Below are 13986 nucleotides of genomic sequence, written 5' to 3' on the forward strand. Positions count from 1 at the left end.
GTGCCAAAAAACTCTGTAGGTGGCTTTCTGTCTATTCCTCTTCCCCCTCCTCCACTCTGCTTGTTATAGATAATAGAAATAGCAGGATGGTTGACTCACAACAGCAGACTTCTCGGAGTACAGACGTTGTCAACAGATTTGTCTTCCTGGAAAAAGAGCAGCGCTTCACTTCAACTTGAGGGGAGTCTGGGAAACTTTGTGTGGCAGGCTCATCAAGATATTCAAACGTCAAAAACTTTATCCGGCTGGACAGCTGCGTCACATCCATGTTGTTGTTCAGTGACAGTGTATTGATGCCAAACGGTGAATAACAGACAGAAGTGACCTACATTTATACAGGAAAATATCTGTTTGATGTCAACCTAAAGCCATAAATACATTTGCATTCCACAGCCTCTAATGATTATATTCCTATTGTGTTCGTCAAAGATTCATCTAACAATATGACAGGAGAGCAGAGTGAATTGGAACAGCCAGGAGAGAGAACAAATGAACTCCTACACTCTACTCTTCATTAAAGTGTGATTTCACCTACATTTCAGATATAATACTGTCATTAAGGTGTCAAGTGATTAACCAACACATCTACCAACCTTGAGAGAGAGCCTAGTTTCCTATTGGCTGTGTCTTCCCACATTCTGATACATTTAGGCCAAATACAACAAGTAATAACAACATACATGAATGAAAGACATGAACCCCTGTAGCTGGTGAGGGTTTAGGGAGTGACACTTTAATGATGAAACACTTTCCTAGAGATGTCCTTTAGTTCACATTGACAGGATTATGTGCACAGTGCAGTGAATAGCATGTATATTCTGGTAACGTTTCATTTCAAGGTCTGTGTATAAACTGCTCATATTTACACATGTACAGTACCAGTCAAAAGTTTGGACACACCTACTCATTCCAGGGTTTTCTTTATTTGTACTATTTTCTACATTGTAGAATAATAGTGAAGAAATCAACACTATGAAATAACACGTATGGAATCATGTAGAAACCAAAACGGTGTTAATTCAAAATATTTTATATTTGAGATTCTTCAAAGTATCAATCAATCAAATGTATTTATAAAGCCCTTTTTACATCAGCAGATGTCACAAAGTGCAATACAGAAACCCAGCCTAAAACCCCAAACAGCAAGCAATGCAGATGTAGACGCACAGTGGCTAGGAAAAACTCCCTAGAAAGGCAGAAACCTAGGAAGAAACCAAGAGAGGAACCAGGCTCTGAGGGGTGGCCAGTCCCCTTCTGGCTGTGCTGGGTGGAGATTATAACAGTACATGGCCATTAAGGCCAGATTTTTATCCAAGATGTTCAAACGTTCATAGATGTCCAGCAGGGTCAAATAATAATCACAGTGGTTGTAGAGGTTGCAACAGATCAGTACATCAGGAGTAAATGTCACTTGGCTTTTCATAGCCGGGCATTTAGAGGTTGAAATAGCAGGTGCGGTAGAGAGAGAGAGTTGAAAACAGCAGGTCTGGGACAAGGTAGCACGTCCGGTGAACAGGTCAGGGTTCCATAGCCGCAGGCAGAAGAGTTTAAACTGGAGCAGCAGCACGAACAGGTGGACTGGGGACAGCAAGGAGTCATCAGGCCAGGTAGTCCTGAGGCATGGTCCTAGGGCTCAGGTCCTCTGGGATGGGAGGGAGAGAGGGAGAGAGAGAGAATTAGAGGGAGCATACTTAAATTCACACAGGACACCGGATAAGACAAGAGAATAACACCCTTTGCCTTGATGACAGCTTTGCACTCTCTTGGCATTCTCTCAACCAGCTTCATGAGGTAGTCACCTGGAATGCATTTCAATTAACAGGTGTGCCTTCTTAAAAGTTAATTTGTGGAATTTATTTCCTTCTTAATGCGTTTGAGCCAATCAGTTGTGTTGTGACAAGGTAGGGGTGGTATACAGAAGATAGCCCTATTTGGTAAAAGACCAAGTCCATATTATGGCAAAAAAAGCTCAAATAAGCAAAGAGAAATGACAGTCCATCATCACTTTAAGACATGAAGGTCAGTCAATCCAGAACATTTCAAGAACTTTGAAAGTTTCTTCAAGTGCAGTCGCAAGAACCATCAAGCGCTATGATGAAACTGGCTCTCATGAGGACCGCCACAGGAAAGGAAGACCCAGAGTTACCTCTGCTGCAGACGATAAGTTCATTAGAGTTACCAGCCTCAGATTGCAGCCCAAATAAATGCTTCACAGAGTTCAAGTAACAGACACATCTCAACATCAACTGTTCAGAGTAGAGTGTGTGAATCAGGCATTCATGGTCGAATTGCTGCTAAGAAACCACTACTAAAGGACACCAATAAGAAGAAGAGACTTGCTTGGGCCAAGAAACACGAGCAATGGATATTAGACTGGTGGAAATGTGTCCTTTGGTCTGGAGTCCAAATTGGAGATTTTTGTTTCCAACCACTGTGTCTTTGTGAGACGCGGTGTGGGTGAACAGATGATCTCCGCATGTGTATTTCCCACCGTAAAACATGGAGGAGGAGGTGTTATGGTGTGGGGGTGCTTTGCTGGTGACACTGTCTGTGATTTATTTAGAATTCAAGGCACACTTAACCACAGCGATACGCCATCCCATCTGGTTTGGGCTTAGTGGGACTATCATTTGTTTTTCAACAGGACAATGACCCAACACACCTCCAGGCTGTGTAAGGGCTATTTTACCAAGAAGGAGAGTGATGGAGTGCTGCATCAGATGACCTGGCCTCCACAATCCCCCGACCTCAACCAAATTGAGATGGTTTGGGATGAGTCGGACGGCAGAGTGAAGGAAAAGCAGCCAACAAGTGCTCAGCATATGTGGGAACTCCTTCAAGACTGTTGGAAAAGCATTCCAGGTGAAGCTGGTTGAGAGAATGCCAAGAGTGTAAAGCTGTCATCAAGGCAAAGGGTGGCTATTTAAAGAATCTCAAATCTCAAATATATTTTGATTTGTTTAACATTTTTTTGGTTACTACATGATTCCATATGTGTTATTTCATAGTTTTAATGTCTTCACTATTATTCTACAATGTAGAAAATAGTAAAAAATAAAGAAAACCCCTTGAATGAGTAGGTGTTCTAAAACTTTTGACCAGTAGTATATATATTACAAATATTATTCCACATTGGGTTATCATCACAAATTTATACAGTAACTCCTTACAGCAGCAATGATTCATATTAACCAATTAAGGTACAAAGCATGCAATAGTAGTACGAAAATAAACATCCATCTCTGTACATATGCAGATTGATGAGGGAACTACATTCCTCAGTATCTGTAAACATGCATTTACTATTCGAAAACAAAACTCAACAGAACGGCTGTTAGCTTCATAAATACATACAGCATGTATTTAACATCTTTCACAAACCCCAAATTCTAATTTTGTACATACCAGCAGCTACATCTAGTCTATGTTTAAAGTATGCCAAGAACCCTTTTAGTCCAGTTTAATAAATACAGAGCTGGTGTATCATGGGTTGGTCTCTATCTCTCCGACAGACTCAACAGCTGATTTTTGCAGTGTCCTTTGTGAGGGGTTTATGGGACTAATGTGTGTTTGTGTGCACAAGTCCTGCTCTGTCTAGCTAGCTTAGGGTGTGATAGGGTCTAACTAGTTAGGGAGTGTTAGGGTCTAACTAGTTAGGGTGTGTTAGGGTCTAACTAGTTAGGGTGTGTTAGGGTCTAACTAGTTAGGGTGTGTTAGGGTCTAACTAGTTAGGGTGTGTTAGGGTCTAACTAGTTAGGGTGTGTTAGGGTCTAGCTAGTTAGGGTGTGTTAGAGTCTAACTAGTTAGGGTGTGTTAGGGTCTAACTAGTTAGGGTGTGTTAGGGTCTAACTAGTTAGGGTGTGTTAGGGTCTAACTAGTTAGGGTGTGTTAGGGTCTAACTAGTTAGGGTGTGTTAGGGTCTAGCTAGTTAGGGTGTGTTAGAGTCTAACTAGTTAGGGTGTGTTAGGGTCTAACTAGTTAGGGTGTGTTAGGGTTAGCTAGTTAGGGTGTGTTAGGGTCTAGCTAGTTAGGGTGTGTTAGGGTCTAGCTAGTTAGGGTGTGTTAGAGTCTAACTAGTTAGGGTGTGTTAGGGTCTAACTAGTTAGGGTGTGTTAGGGTCTAACTAGTTAGGGTGTGTTAGGGTCTAACTAGTTAGGGTGTGTTAGGGTCTAACTAGTTAGGGTGTGTTAGGGTCTAGCTAGTTAGGGTGTGTTAGGGTCTAACTAGTTAGGGTGTGTTAGGGTCTAGCTAGTTAGGGTGTGTTAGGGTCTAGCTAGTTAGGGTGTGTTAGGGTCTAGCTAGTTAGGGTGTGTTAGGGTCTAACTAGTTAGGGTGTGTTAGGGTCTAACTAGTTAGGGTGTGTTAGGGTCTAACTAGTTAGGGTGTGTTAGGGTTAACTAGTTAGGGTGTGTTAGGGTCTAACTAGTTAGGGTGTGTTAGGGTCTAACTAGTTAGGGTGTGTTAGGGTCTAACTAGTTAGGGTGTGTTAGGGTCTAGCTAGTTAGGGTGTGTTAGGGTCTAGCTAGCTTAGGGTGTGATAGGGTCTAACTAGTTAGGGAGTGTTAGGGTCTAACTAGTTAGGGTGTGTTAGGGTTAACTAGTTAGGGTGTGTTAGGGTCTAACTAGTTAGGGTGTGTTAGGGTCTAACTAGTTAGGGTGTGTTAGGGTCTAGCTAGTTAGGGTGTGTTAGGGTCTAGCTAGTTAGGGTGTGTTAGGGTCTAGCTAGTTAGGGTGTGTTAGGGTCTAACTAGTTAGGGTGTGTTAGGGTCTAGCTAGTTAGGGTGTGTTAGAGTCTAGCTAGTTAGGGTGTGTTAGGGTCTAGCTAGTTAGGGTGTGTTAGGGTCTAACTAGTTAGGGTGTGTTAGGGTCTAACTAGTTAGGGTGTGTTAGGGTCTAACTAGTAAGGGTGTGTTAGGGTCTAACTAGTTAGAGTGTGTTAGGGTCTAGCTAGTTAGGGTGTGTTAGAGTCTAGCTAGTTAGGGTGTGTTAGGGTTAACTAGTTAGGGTGTGTTAGGGTCTAACTAGTTAGGGTGTGTTAGGGTCTAACTAGTTAGGGTGTGTTAGGGTCTAACTAGTTAGGGTGTGTTAGGGTCTAACTAGTTAGGGTGTGTTAGGGTCTAGCTAGTTAGGGTGTGTTAGAGTCTAACTAGTTAGGGTGTGTTAGGGTCTAACTAGTTAGGGTGTGTTAGGGTTAGCTAGTTAGGGTGTGTTAGGGTCTAGATAGTTAGGGTGTGTTAGGGTCTAGCTAGTTAGGGTGTGTTAGAGTCTAACTAGTTAGGGTGTGTTAGGGTCTAACTAGTTAGGGTGTGTTAGGGTCTAACTAGTTAGGGTGTGTTAGGGTCTAACTAGTTAGGGTGTGTTAGGGTCTAACTAGTTAGGGTGTGTTAGGGTCTAACTAGTTAGGGTGTGTTAGGGTCTAGCTAGTTAGGGTGTGTTAGGGTCTAACTAGTTAGGGTGTGTTAGGGTCTAGCTAGTTAGGGTGTGTTAGGGTCTAGCTAGTTAGGGTGTGTTAGGGTCTAGCTAGTTAGGGTGTGTTAGGGTCTAACTAGTTAGGGTGTGTTAGGGTCTAGCTAGTTAGGGTGTGTTAGGGTCTAGCTAGTTAGGGTGTGTTAGGGTCTAGCTAGTTAGGGTGTGTTAGGGTCTAGCTAGTTAGGGTGTGTTAGGGTCTAACTAGTTAGGGTGTGTTAGGGTCTAACTAGTTAGGGTGTGTTAGGGTCTAGCTAGTTAGGGTGTGTTAGGGTCTAGCTAGTTAGGGTGTGTTAGGGTCTAACTAGTTAGGGTGTGTTAGGGTTTAGCTAGTTAGGGTGTGTTAGAGTCTAGCTAGTTAGGGTGTGTTAGGGTCTAGCTAGTTAGGGTGTGTTAGGGTCTAACTAGTTAGGGTGTGTTAGGGTCTAACTAGTTAGGGTGTGTTAGGGTCTAGCTAGTTAGGGTGTGTTAGGGTCTAGCTAGTTATGGTGTGTTAGGGTCTAGCTAGTTAGGGTGTGTTAGGGTCTAGCTAGTTAGGGTGTGTTAGGGTCTAGCTAGTTAGGGTGTGTTAGGGTCTAACTAGTTAGGGTGTGTTAGGGTCTAGCTAGTTAGGGTGTGTTAGGGTCTAGCTAGTTAGGGTGTGTTAGGGTCTAGCTAGTTAGGGTGTGTTAGGGTCTAACTAGTTAGGGTGTGTTAGGGTCTAACTAGTTAGGGTGTGTTAGGGTCTAACTAGTTAGGGTGTGTTAGGGTCTAACTAGTTAGAGTGTGTTAGGGTCTAGCTAGTTAGGGTGTGTTAGAGTCTAGCTAGTTAGGGTGTGTTAGGGTGTGTTAGGGTCTAACTAGTTAGGGTGTGTTAGGGTCTAACTAGTTAGGGTGTGTTAGGGTCTAACTAGTTAGGGTGTGTTAGGGTCTAACTAGTTAGGGTGTGTTAGGGTCTAGCTAGTTAGGGTGTGTTAGAGTCTAACTAGTTAGGGTGTGTTAGGGTCTAACTAGTTAGGGTGTGTTAGGGTCTAGCTAGTTAGGGTGTGTTAGAGTCTAACTAGTTAGGGTGTGTTAGGGTCTAACTAGTTAGGGTGTGTTAGGGTCTAACTAGTTAGGGTGTGTTAGGGTCTAACTAGTTAGGGTGTGTTAGGGTCTAACTAGTTAGGGTGTGTCAGGGTCTAGCTAGTTAGGGTGTGTTAGGGTCTAGCTAGTTAGGGTGTGTTAGGGTCTAACTAGTTATGGTGTGTTAGGGTCTAACTAGTTAGGGTGTGTTAGGGTCTAACTAGTTAGGGTGTGTTAGGGTCTAACTAGTTAGGGTGTGTTAGGGTCTAACTAGTTAGGGTCTAACTAGTTAGGGTGTGTTAGGGTCTAGCCAGTTAGGGTGTGTAAGGCCTCTCCTCAGCTTTCCGGAGGTGTATTTACAGGGTGTCCACTGTGTTGACATCACAGTGCAGTTATCCACCTGCTATTTCCCTCCACCTCTCTGTAGAGGCCTTAGTTACAGCCAGCCAAAACAGCAATTATAAAACCACCTTTTCTTTCTATAGTACATGTAACAACACCCCAGGGGACACATACCTACAGCACCCATGAGAACACAGATGTCTGTTGTTCTCCCTGGCTGGGCCTCATGCCTGGTAGAGGGGCACCACCCTGTTGATGGCTTGCCGGCATATGGGGCAGGTGGGCTGGGGCAGGGCCTGGTAGCAGCTGTAGCAGCAACACACGTGTCCACAGTCCAGCAGCACACAGCTACGCGGCTGGGTCAGGCAGATCACACAGTCGTTCTCCAGGGGCGTCTCCTGCTCCCCAGACCCCTCTTGTGTAGCCTCAGCCGCAGACCCAGACCCTGTCTCCCCGGCGCTCAGTCTCTCAAACTCCCTCCTCAGCTGTTCCTGGTCCCAGCGGACCCTCAGGCTACGGTAATAGCGGTGGCCCACCCAGAGGAGGACGGCGGCCCCGGCCAGGGCGAACACAGAGGCCAGGACTTGCCAGACCACCGCCTGGCCCTCCTGCTCCAGCCGCAGAGTCTCAAAGTCTGCTGTGCTTAGGAAGTACACCGAGCCGTCGGTGGGCGGACGGAGCTTCATCACCCGGCCTGTGTCCAGGATGAGCTCGCCTACACCCGTCAGAGTAGCACCAACCTAGAAATACAGACAGACATAAACTGGTCAGGATTATTCATGCTCTTTCGAGCAACACACGCTCACTATTCAGGGGCAATAGTGGTGACCTCATCCTAAACACAATGGAACGTTTTGGGATCTTATTGTGGAATTTTAGGAATGAGTAAGAGGTAATATATCAGTGATATGGCTATGTTAAAAAATGATCAAACCAAACTAAATCTCACCTTGAGCATTTCCTCAGTCTCCAGCTGGCCTTTAGGCTTCTCTCCACTGAGGTACTGTCCGACGATGTCGGTGAAACCGTAGGTGGCCTGGTGGAACTTCTCATGGATGATGTCCATCTTCAGCTCCGAGGCCTCCAGGGGACACAGCACCCTCACGTTGGCCTGGTCCGACCCCACCAGGCTGAAGGGCACCGCATTCACCCTCTGGTGCAGCACACGCTCGCTGTCCATCCTACACAGGAAAGGGGGTGCACAGTGGGTAAGGTGTTTTGTGTGGTGATATGATAGGTTATAATTAGTGATGTATTACTGCTGAGACTAAAATGTCAGACGGTCCTAGTCATATTACAGTTTATAACAAAGTGGTGATACAGATTAAACTAGTCTTATACATTAGATTTGGAGTGTCAGTCAGGAGTGTTTCTACCAGGTGTGGGCCAGGTTGTTCCACACCAGCTTGTGTTCCCTCAGCATGAGTTTCTGCACTACCCCTACACTGCCTTCTTGGTACTGACTCCTTAGAGGCTCCCCCACAGGCTGCACTGCCCCTACACATATACACACACACACACACACACACACACACACACACACACACACACACACACACACACACACACACACACACACAAATGGATAGAGCCATTAATTACACCTAACTAAGTAGGTGAGCGAGAACAGGGTCCACTCAATATCATAATAATATGATCATAGTGATACATTCAGAAATGTTACCCATTCACACAGATAACTTTACCTTCGATGACAACATACTGCAGACACTTTCCCGGAATCACATTCAAAAGGTCTGCCAGTTTCCCATCCAAATTCATGTGGGGTGCCCCCTGAAACAACAAGCAAAAAGAAAAGCCTGTCATTCCTAAGAAAATTCACATGTCTCCAACAAATCATGGTTTTGCACTTTGTTTACAATGTGATTCAATCCGTATCGCGGAAGATCCGCGTTATAGCGCGATTAAAATGTAAAGGTCATTTCCGTTTGAGCTGACATATGCAGCGTGTAGGCTACCGTGAATGCAGTCTCCGCGAATGCTGAAACATTGCCTTTAAATTTAGATCGAGCTATTGCGCGGATCTTCAGCGATACGGATTGAATCTAGGCCTATGTCTGAAGGAACAGATGCAGGGCAGGCACGGCTACTAACATTGAGCTTGTCCACCGTTTTCCTCTTTTTCCTGTAGATGTAGTAGAAGAGGCCTGATATGGCCAAGCTGGTGCCTAGACACAGCCCCTCCACCATCCTCACTGGAAACTCCTCCATCCCCCCAACACACTCTCCACAGTGTCTCTTCTCACCTCCCTTGTAACAGGGCTACAGTACAGAAACAGATTGCCAAACATGTGATGTAATATGAAGGAGGTTCTTCAGCATGAAAGCATGATGCCCACGCATCCCTCTGACAAGCTGCAATTAAATCCGCAGCTGCAGAATTCTCTTTGAGATTTTCAGTGAAATGCTTGAAAATGTCTATAATTTTATGTATGACAGCAAAGTGGCACAAGACTGGTTGCTATTTCTGTTCAGCACTTTGACAGTAAACTGGATTAGGCTACTCAGAATACAAAGAGTCACACAACATTTTGGGTTATTCACATATGATTGGGTTATATAACCTAACTTACAATCTAAGAAAATAGATTTCAAATAATTCTAGTATTACACTAATTCAGTCAGATAATCATGACTATTTACATATTAACTGCCTTCACCCACAAGCACAACAAAGTTGCAAAGTTGTTTTATTTCATTGATGATTTACAATATGGGTAGGTGGCATTTTTTTAGCTACCTTTTTGATTCAAAAGGGGTACCTATACATCTCTCTTTCTAGATGTTTTATGTCATATGATGACAGTGCTTGGGTTCAAATACCAATTACTGACTAAGGTGATTAGCTAATACAATTATCGAGTTGAACATGTTATTTTGGGCCTAGCTAGCTAACTAGAACTACCAGTAGTTTAGATACATAGGAACCAGTAAAGCCAGTTCTAAGATGTAACGTTAGCCGACCCAGAACTACATTTAACGAAATATCTCGTTGAACATTGATAGCTAGCTACTTATAAATATTAAAAGTACAAATGAAAGTAATGGCTGGCTCACTGAGTGGCTAGAAATAAACATTACATTTGGTTAGCAAACGTTAGCTGGAAGTGGAAGACCTGCCATTGACCTCTAAAATATATTATTTGTTTAGTCATAAAGGTGGCCTATGTCAGCAAAAGTTTGACCATAACATGACAAGAGTATTTGTGCACTGTTCTGCTACAGTCATACGTCAAATTTGACTTAATCAATCAGTATTGTCCATTTTTACCTTTGAAAATGCTCAAGTTGTCATCCCCGGAAGAATGGCTATTTTTGTTTTGGTCACATGACATGTTCCACTTCCTTGAAGCCACCACGCATCTTCGGGTGAAGCTTTCCTGAATCATGTGACAGGGTACTAATAAGTCCTGTCACATATTGTCAGTTATAAACAAATATTTGGTACTGTCTTTGGTTGGGTTGTAGTGACACAAGTGTTGCGGGCGAAGTTTCGGCCTCTACACGTAGCTAGCTGCGCCGAAATGTCAGGAGGTGTGAAGAAAAAGTAGTCCCCTGGTCTACAGTCTCGAGTGTGAACGCCACTTCGTACACTATGGCAAGAGAAACATTTGGTCGTATTCAAGGCGGAGTACACAATACTGGTCGCCTCTGTTCTGTGGTTCTTGGAGATTGGAATAAACATATGGGTCATACAAAAAGTAGCATGTAAGTACAGTACTAGTAGCATGCTAGCAGTTTAGCCAGTTAGCTTGACCCTGCATTGCAATTAACATAGCTCGCTAGTAAGGCTGAACGATTTTGGAAAATAATCTAATTGCGATTTTTTGCCCCCAATATTGCGATTGCGATTTAATATGCGATTTAATTTATTTATCCTTTTTCCCCTACAAAACATAATGAATGATTTAAATATGACCAACACAATAGTATATACATTTAGTGTGAAATGTTCTTTCCCATAGGCTGGGTCTATTTGTTAGAATTAAATTCAAACATGTATGACTTGAAATAAATGACATTTTTATTGAACTGCTCATTACAGAAACATCTGTGGCTTTGCCACTGTGCATTTAAATAATTTAAACAAAGGCATGAACTTTGTAAACACTGTGTGCAAAAGGTACAGTCTTAAGAAAAAAATAATTTTAAATTGTATGTATCTTACTGCTCCCAAGTCAGTAACATTTCACACAACTGAAACAAGGAATTTGCTTTGAAAATATTTTGTAAAATCAAAGTAAATAAAGTTATAAATAAAAAATGAGAAATGCACTTTTAATTTAGACAAACTATTTTTTATAAACGATTTGAATATTATAATATAAAATAGATGAGCCTCACTTATCTCAAGTACACAACAATAACACACCACACAGACTAAAGTTCACTACGAGTATGGCACTGCCAGCCATACTTATCCAACAGTTCTGTTCTCAGTGGCTCACAGGTTTTTTGCTAAGAAAACCAGAATATTGACTTTTTCTGGCTTCAAGGCTGAGCGAGTGCAAGTCACAATATTCCCTCCTGTGCTAAAAAGACGCTCTGAGGGAGCGCTTGTAGCAGGTACACAAAGATACTTGCGTGCCATGGTGCACAACTGTGGGTAGCTGATCTTGTGCACCCTCCACCAAGCCAATGGATCATCTTCTCCATCAATGGTAGGAGTCATCAGGTAATTGTTTATCTCTGCCTCTGCGACATCTTCAAGATTTACAGGCAAAGAAGGAGAGGCTGAACTGGTCTTGAAAAAACTGCCAAGAGACCTCTTCGTCTTTTCCCCCAAGGACTGTGCACTTTGAGGCATCTGAACAGTTTCAGTACGAGACCTCTTCTCCTATTAGATGAAAACAACAGCCATTAGTTTTCCAGTTAGATTTTACAGAAAATTTTTGTTTTTGTGAAATACATAATTATTTACCCAATGATATGTACGTTGTGCCAAGTCTACTATCTCTGTCTTCAGACGAGTCTTGATAGCAGGGATGTTGTCTGTACTGATGTACTGTATTTTGAACCTAGGGTCCAGGAAACAGGCAACATCCAAAAGCTCCTGGATGTTTGGGTCTCCATATTTGTTATTGAGGTATGCTAGGACTTTGGTTTTTATTGATTTAGTCAGGTCAGTGTCCTCAGCATCTTCAGCCAGGACTGATGTGGCAAAAAGGTGGAGAACTGGCTTGAGGTAGGAGATGCTTACATACTCCTCTCCAGAAAGAGCATCAGTAAACTCCAGTAGAGGATGCAGTGCCTTGTGAATCGACTCCAACACGTCAATATCCTGCCAGGTTGGGATAAGGGAGCGTGCATATCGATCTCCAGACAATACCTGAGAAATGGCTTTGGCCTGTTCAAGCACTCTGGCAATCATCATTTCTTTAGAACCCCATCTTGTTGGGCACTCCGTTATGAGGTTGTGCTCAGGGAGTTTGAGCTCTCTCTGTGCCTCCGTCAGGGCTGCTTTCTTCTTCCAACTGTGGGAAAAGTGCCCCACCAGCTTCCTGCACAGTGCTGTTGCCCTTGACACTCTGTCATCTTTGAGTGCATTTTCTAAAATAAATAAAAAGTAGTGTATTACACACAATTTGAGTTTTGATACAAGGCTCTCACTATTACACACTCAAATTAGCTGTAATTCTGAAATACACACATCCACAACACATCCTCTCTCTCTCTCTCAATTCAAAGGGTCTTTATTTGCATGTCAATTCTCTCTCTCTTTCTCTCTCTCTCTCTCTCATAAACACTAAAAAAACATGTAAAAAACAAAAACAAGAAAAGAAAAAAAATGCAGGTGGGCATTCCACCACAGACAGACATATGATATAAGCAAGTAAAATGAATTTACATATTAGAAAAGGAGTGGAAGTATGAATTTATTTAATCCCATCCGATTTATATAATATCATTTATATATATTTGTATATTCAGCTTTACTAATCGACGCATCTCTCTCTCTCGCACTCGCGCACACACACACACACACACACACACACACACACACACACACACACACACACACACACACACACACACACACACACACACACGATAACTTACCAATGGCAAGATGTAATCTGTGGCCAAAACATTGGAGCCTCGTCCATTCATTAAGCCGCGCAGCAAGCACCATATTCGACGCGTTGTCCGTCGTGATGCAGACGTGATTCTCCTCGTGGAGATCCCAGCTGACAAGCCCTTCTCTCAGGCCGGCTGCAATATTTTCCCCTGTGTGATCGTCTGGGAAGTAGGTAGTTTGTAGGCAGCGAGCTCGGAGGTTGAAATCTTCATCAATAAAATGGACTGTAAGACTCTGGTACGGCTCAGCTGTGCGGCTTGACCACATATCAGTAGTGCTAGCAAAAAACTCCACCGTTTTAAGTTCCGCGGCGACTTTCTCTTTGCACTTTTTGTACAGCTCCGGTATGGCAGTCTGACTGAAGTATGTGCGGGAGGGTATACTGTAACGTTTATCAAGCGTATGTATTAATGCCATGAACCCAGGCTTGGTCACCGTGCTGAGAGGCATCATATCTTTGGCTATGAACTCGGTTATTGTCCGAGTGATTTCTCCGTGCCGTTTTGAATTACGTTCATACGGAGTGACACTTTCGAACATTTCTGTCAGTGATCCCTGTCTTGAGGTATTTGGCTTGTCTCGCGCACTGATGCTCGGCATTTTGGTCATACAACTGTCATGCATTGATTTGTGGTATTTTTTTAAGTGCTGAAACAGGTTTGTAGTGTTACCCCGTGAAGTAGCAATCGGAGCACGGCATGCTCTGCACAACACCTGACGCTGCTCAGCATCTTCTTTTTTAAAACCAAAATAGTTCCACACCACCGACGTGCTGTTCCTCTTCGATATTAAAGTATCAGCTGTGTCAGTTTCTGACTGTTCCGTCGAGCAAGAGGCCATTGCGCTGGACAGCATGAAAAGTCGCGTCACGTGACCACCTCAAATCGCGCACGTTGCGATTAGAAAATCGCGTTCAGTCAAATCGCGATATTATCGCGAATGCAATTAATCGTTCAGCCCTACTCGCTAGCTAACAGCTAGTTTGCCATCAAGCCTCTGTAGTGCCACCTGTCAAAGTGAATTTACAGCCACAG

At 43.4% G+C, this 13986-nt stretch overlaps 2 protein-coding genes across 2 annotated transcripts; both read right to left on the bottom strand.

The window, feature by feature from the left end:
• Positions 1 to 711: 711 nt before the first annotated feature.
• LOC311099223 (mitochondrial ubiquitin ligase activator of nfkb 1-A-like) lies at positions 712 to 10215 on the bottom strand. The gene is made up of 7 exons (XM_084139905.1): positions 10145 to 10215; positions 8968 to 9135; positions 8559 to 8646; positions 8229 to 8349; positions 7802 to 8033; positions 7027 to 7592; positions 712 to 1642 (listed from the first exon to the last, which is right to left on the bottom strand). Exons 2-6 carry the CDS (start codon positions 9082 to 9084, stop codon positions 7077 to 7079), a joined length of 1074 nt encoding a protein of 357 aa, XP_083996031.1. The 5' UTR covers positions 9085 to 9135; positions 10145 to 10215; the 3' UTR covers positions 712 to 1642; positions 7027 to 7076.
• Positions 10216 to 10874: 659 nt separating this feature from the next.
• LOC311098656 (E3 SUMO-protein ligase ZBED1-like) lies at positions 10875 to 13503 on the bottom strand. Its single transcript, XM_084139193.1, has 3 exons — positions 12934 to 13503; positions 11795 to 12423; positions 10875 to 11710 (listed from the first exon to the last, which is right to left on the bottom strand). Exons 1-3 carry the CDS (start codon positions 13490 to 13492, stop codon positions 11318 to 11320), a joined length of 1581 nt encoding a protein of 526 aa, XP_083995319.1. The 5' UTR covers positions 13493 to 13503; the 3' UTR covers positions 10875 to 11317.
• Positions 13504 to 13986: the final 483 nt, after the last annotated feature.

Source organism: Coregonus lavaretus (assembly GCF_964263955.1).
Source record: "Coregonus lavaretus genome assembly, chromosome: 23".
Taxonomy (NCBI): domain Eukaryota; kingdom Metazoa; phylum Chordata; class Actinopteri; order Salmoniformes; family Salmonidae; genus Coregonus; species Coregonus lavaretus.

Excerpts from the sequence above, each read along its gene's own strand:
- LOC311099223 (XM_084139905.1), bottom strand. The coding sequence starts at position 9,084 with ATGGAGGAGTTTCCAGTGAGGATGGTGGAGGGGCTGTGTCTAGGCACC. Across the intron at positions 8,647-8,967 it reads AAACGGTGGACAAGCTCAAT|GGGGCACCCCACATGAATTT; the intron begins GTTAGTAGCCGT and ends TTGTTGTTTCAG. Across the intron at positions 7,593-7,801 it reads AGACTGAGGAAATGCTCAAG|GTTGGTGCTACTCTGACGGG; the intron begins GTGAGATTTAGT and ends CTGTATTTCTAG.
- LOC311098656 (XM_084139193.1), bottom strand. The coding sequence starts at position 13,492 with ATGTTCGAAAGTGTCACTCCGTATGAACGTAATTCAAAACGGCACGGA. Across the intron at positions 12,424-12,933 it reads CAGATTACATCTTGCCATTG|AAAATGCACTCAAAGATGAC; the intron begins GTAAGTTATCGT and ends TATTTATTTTAG. Across the intron at positions 11,711-11,794 it reads CACAACGTACATATCATTGG|GAGAAGAGGTCTCGTACTGA; the intron begins GTAAATAATTAT and ends TTCATCTAATAG.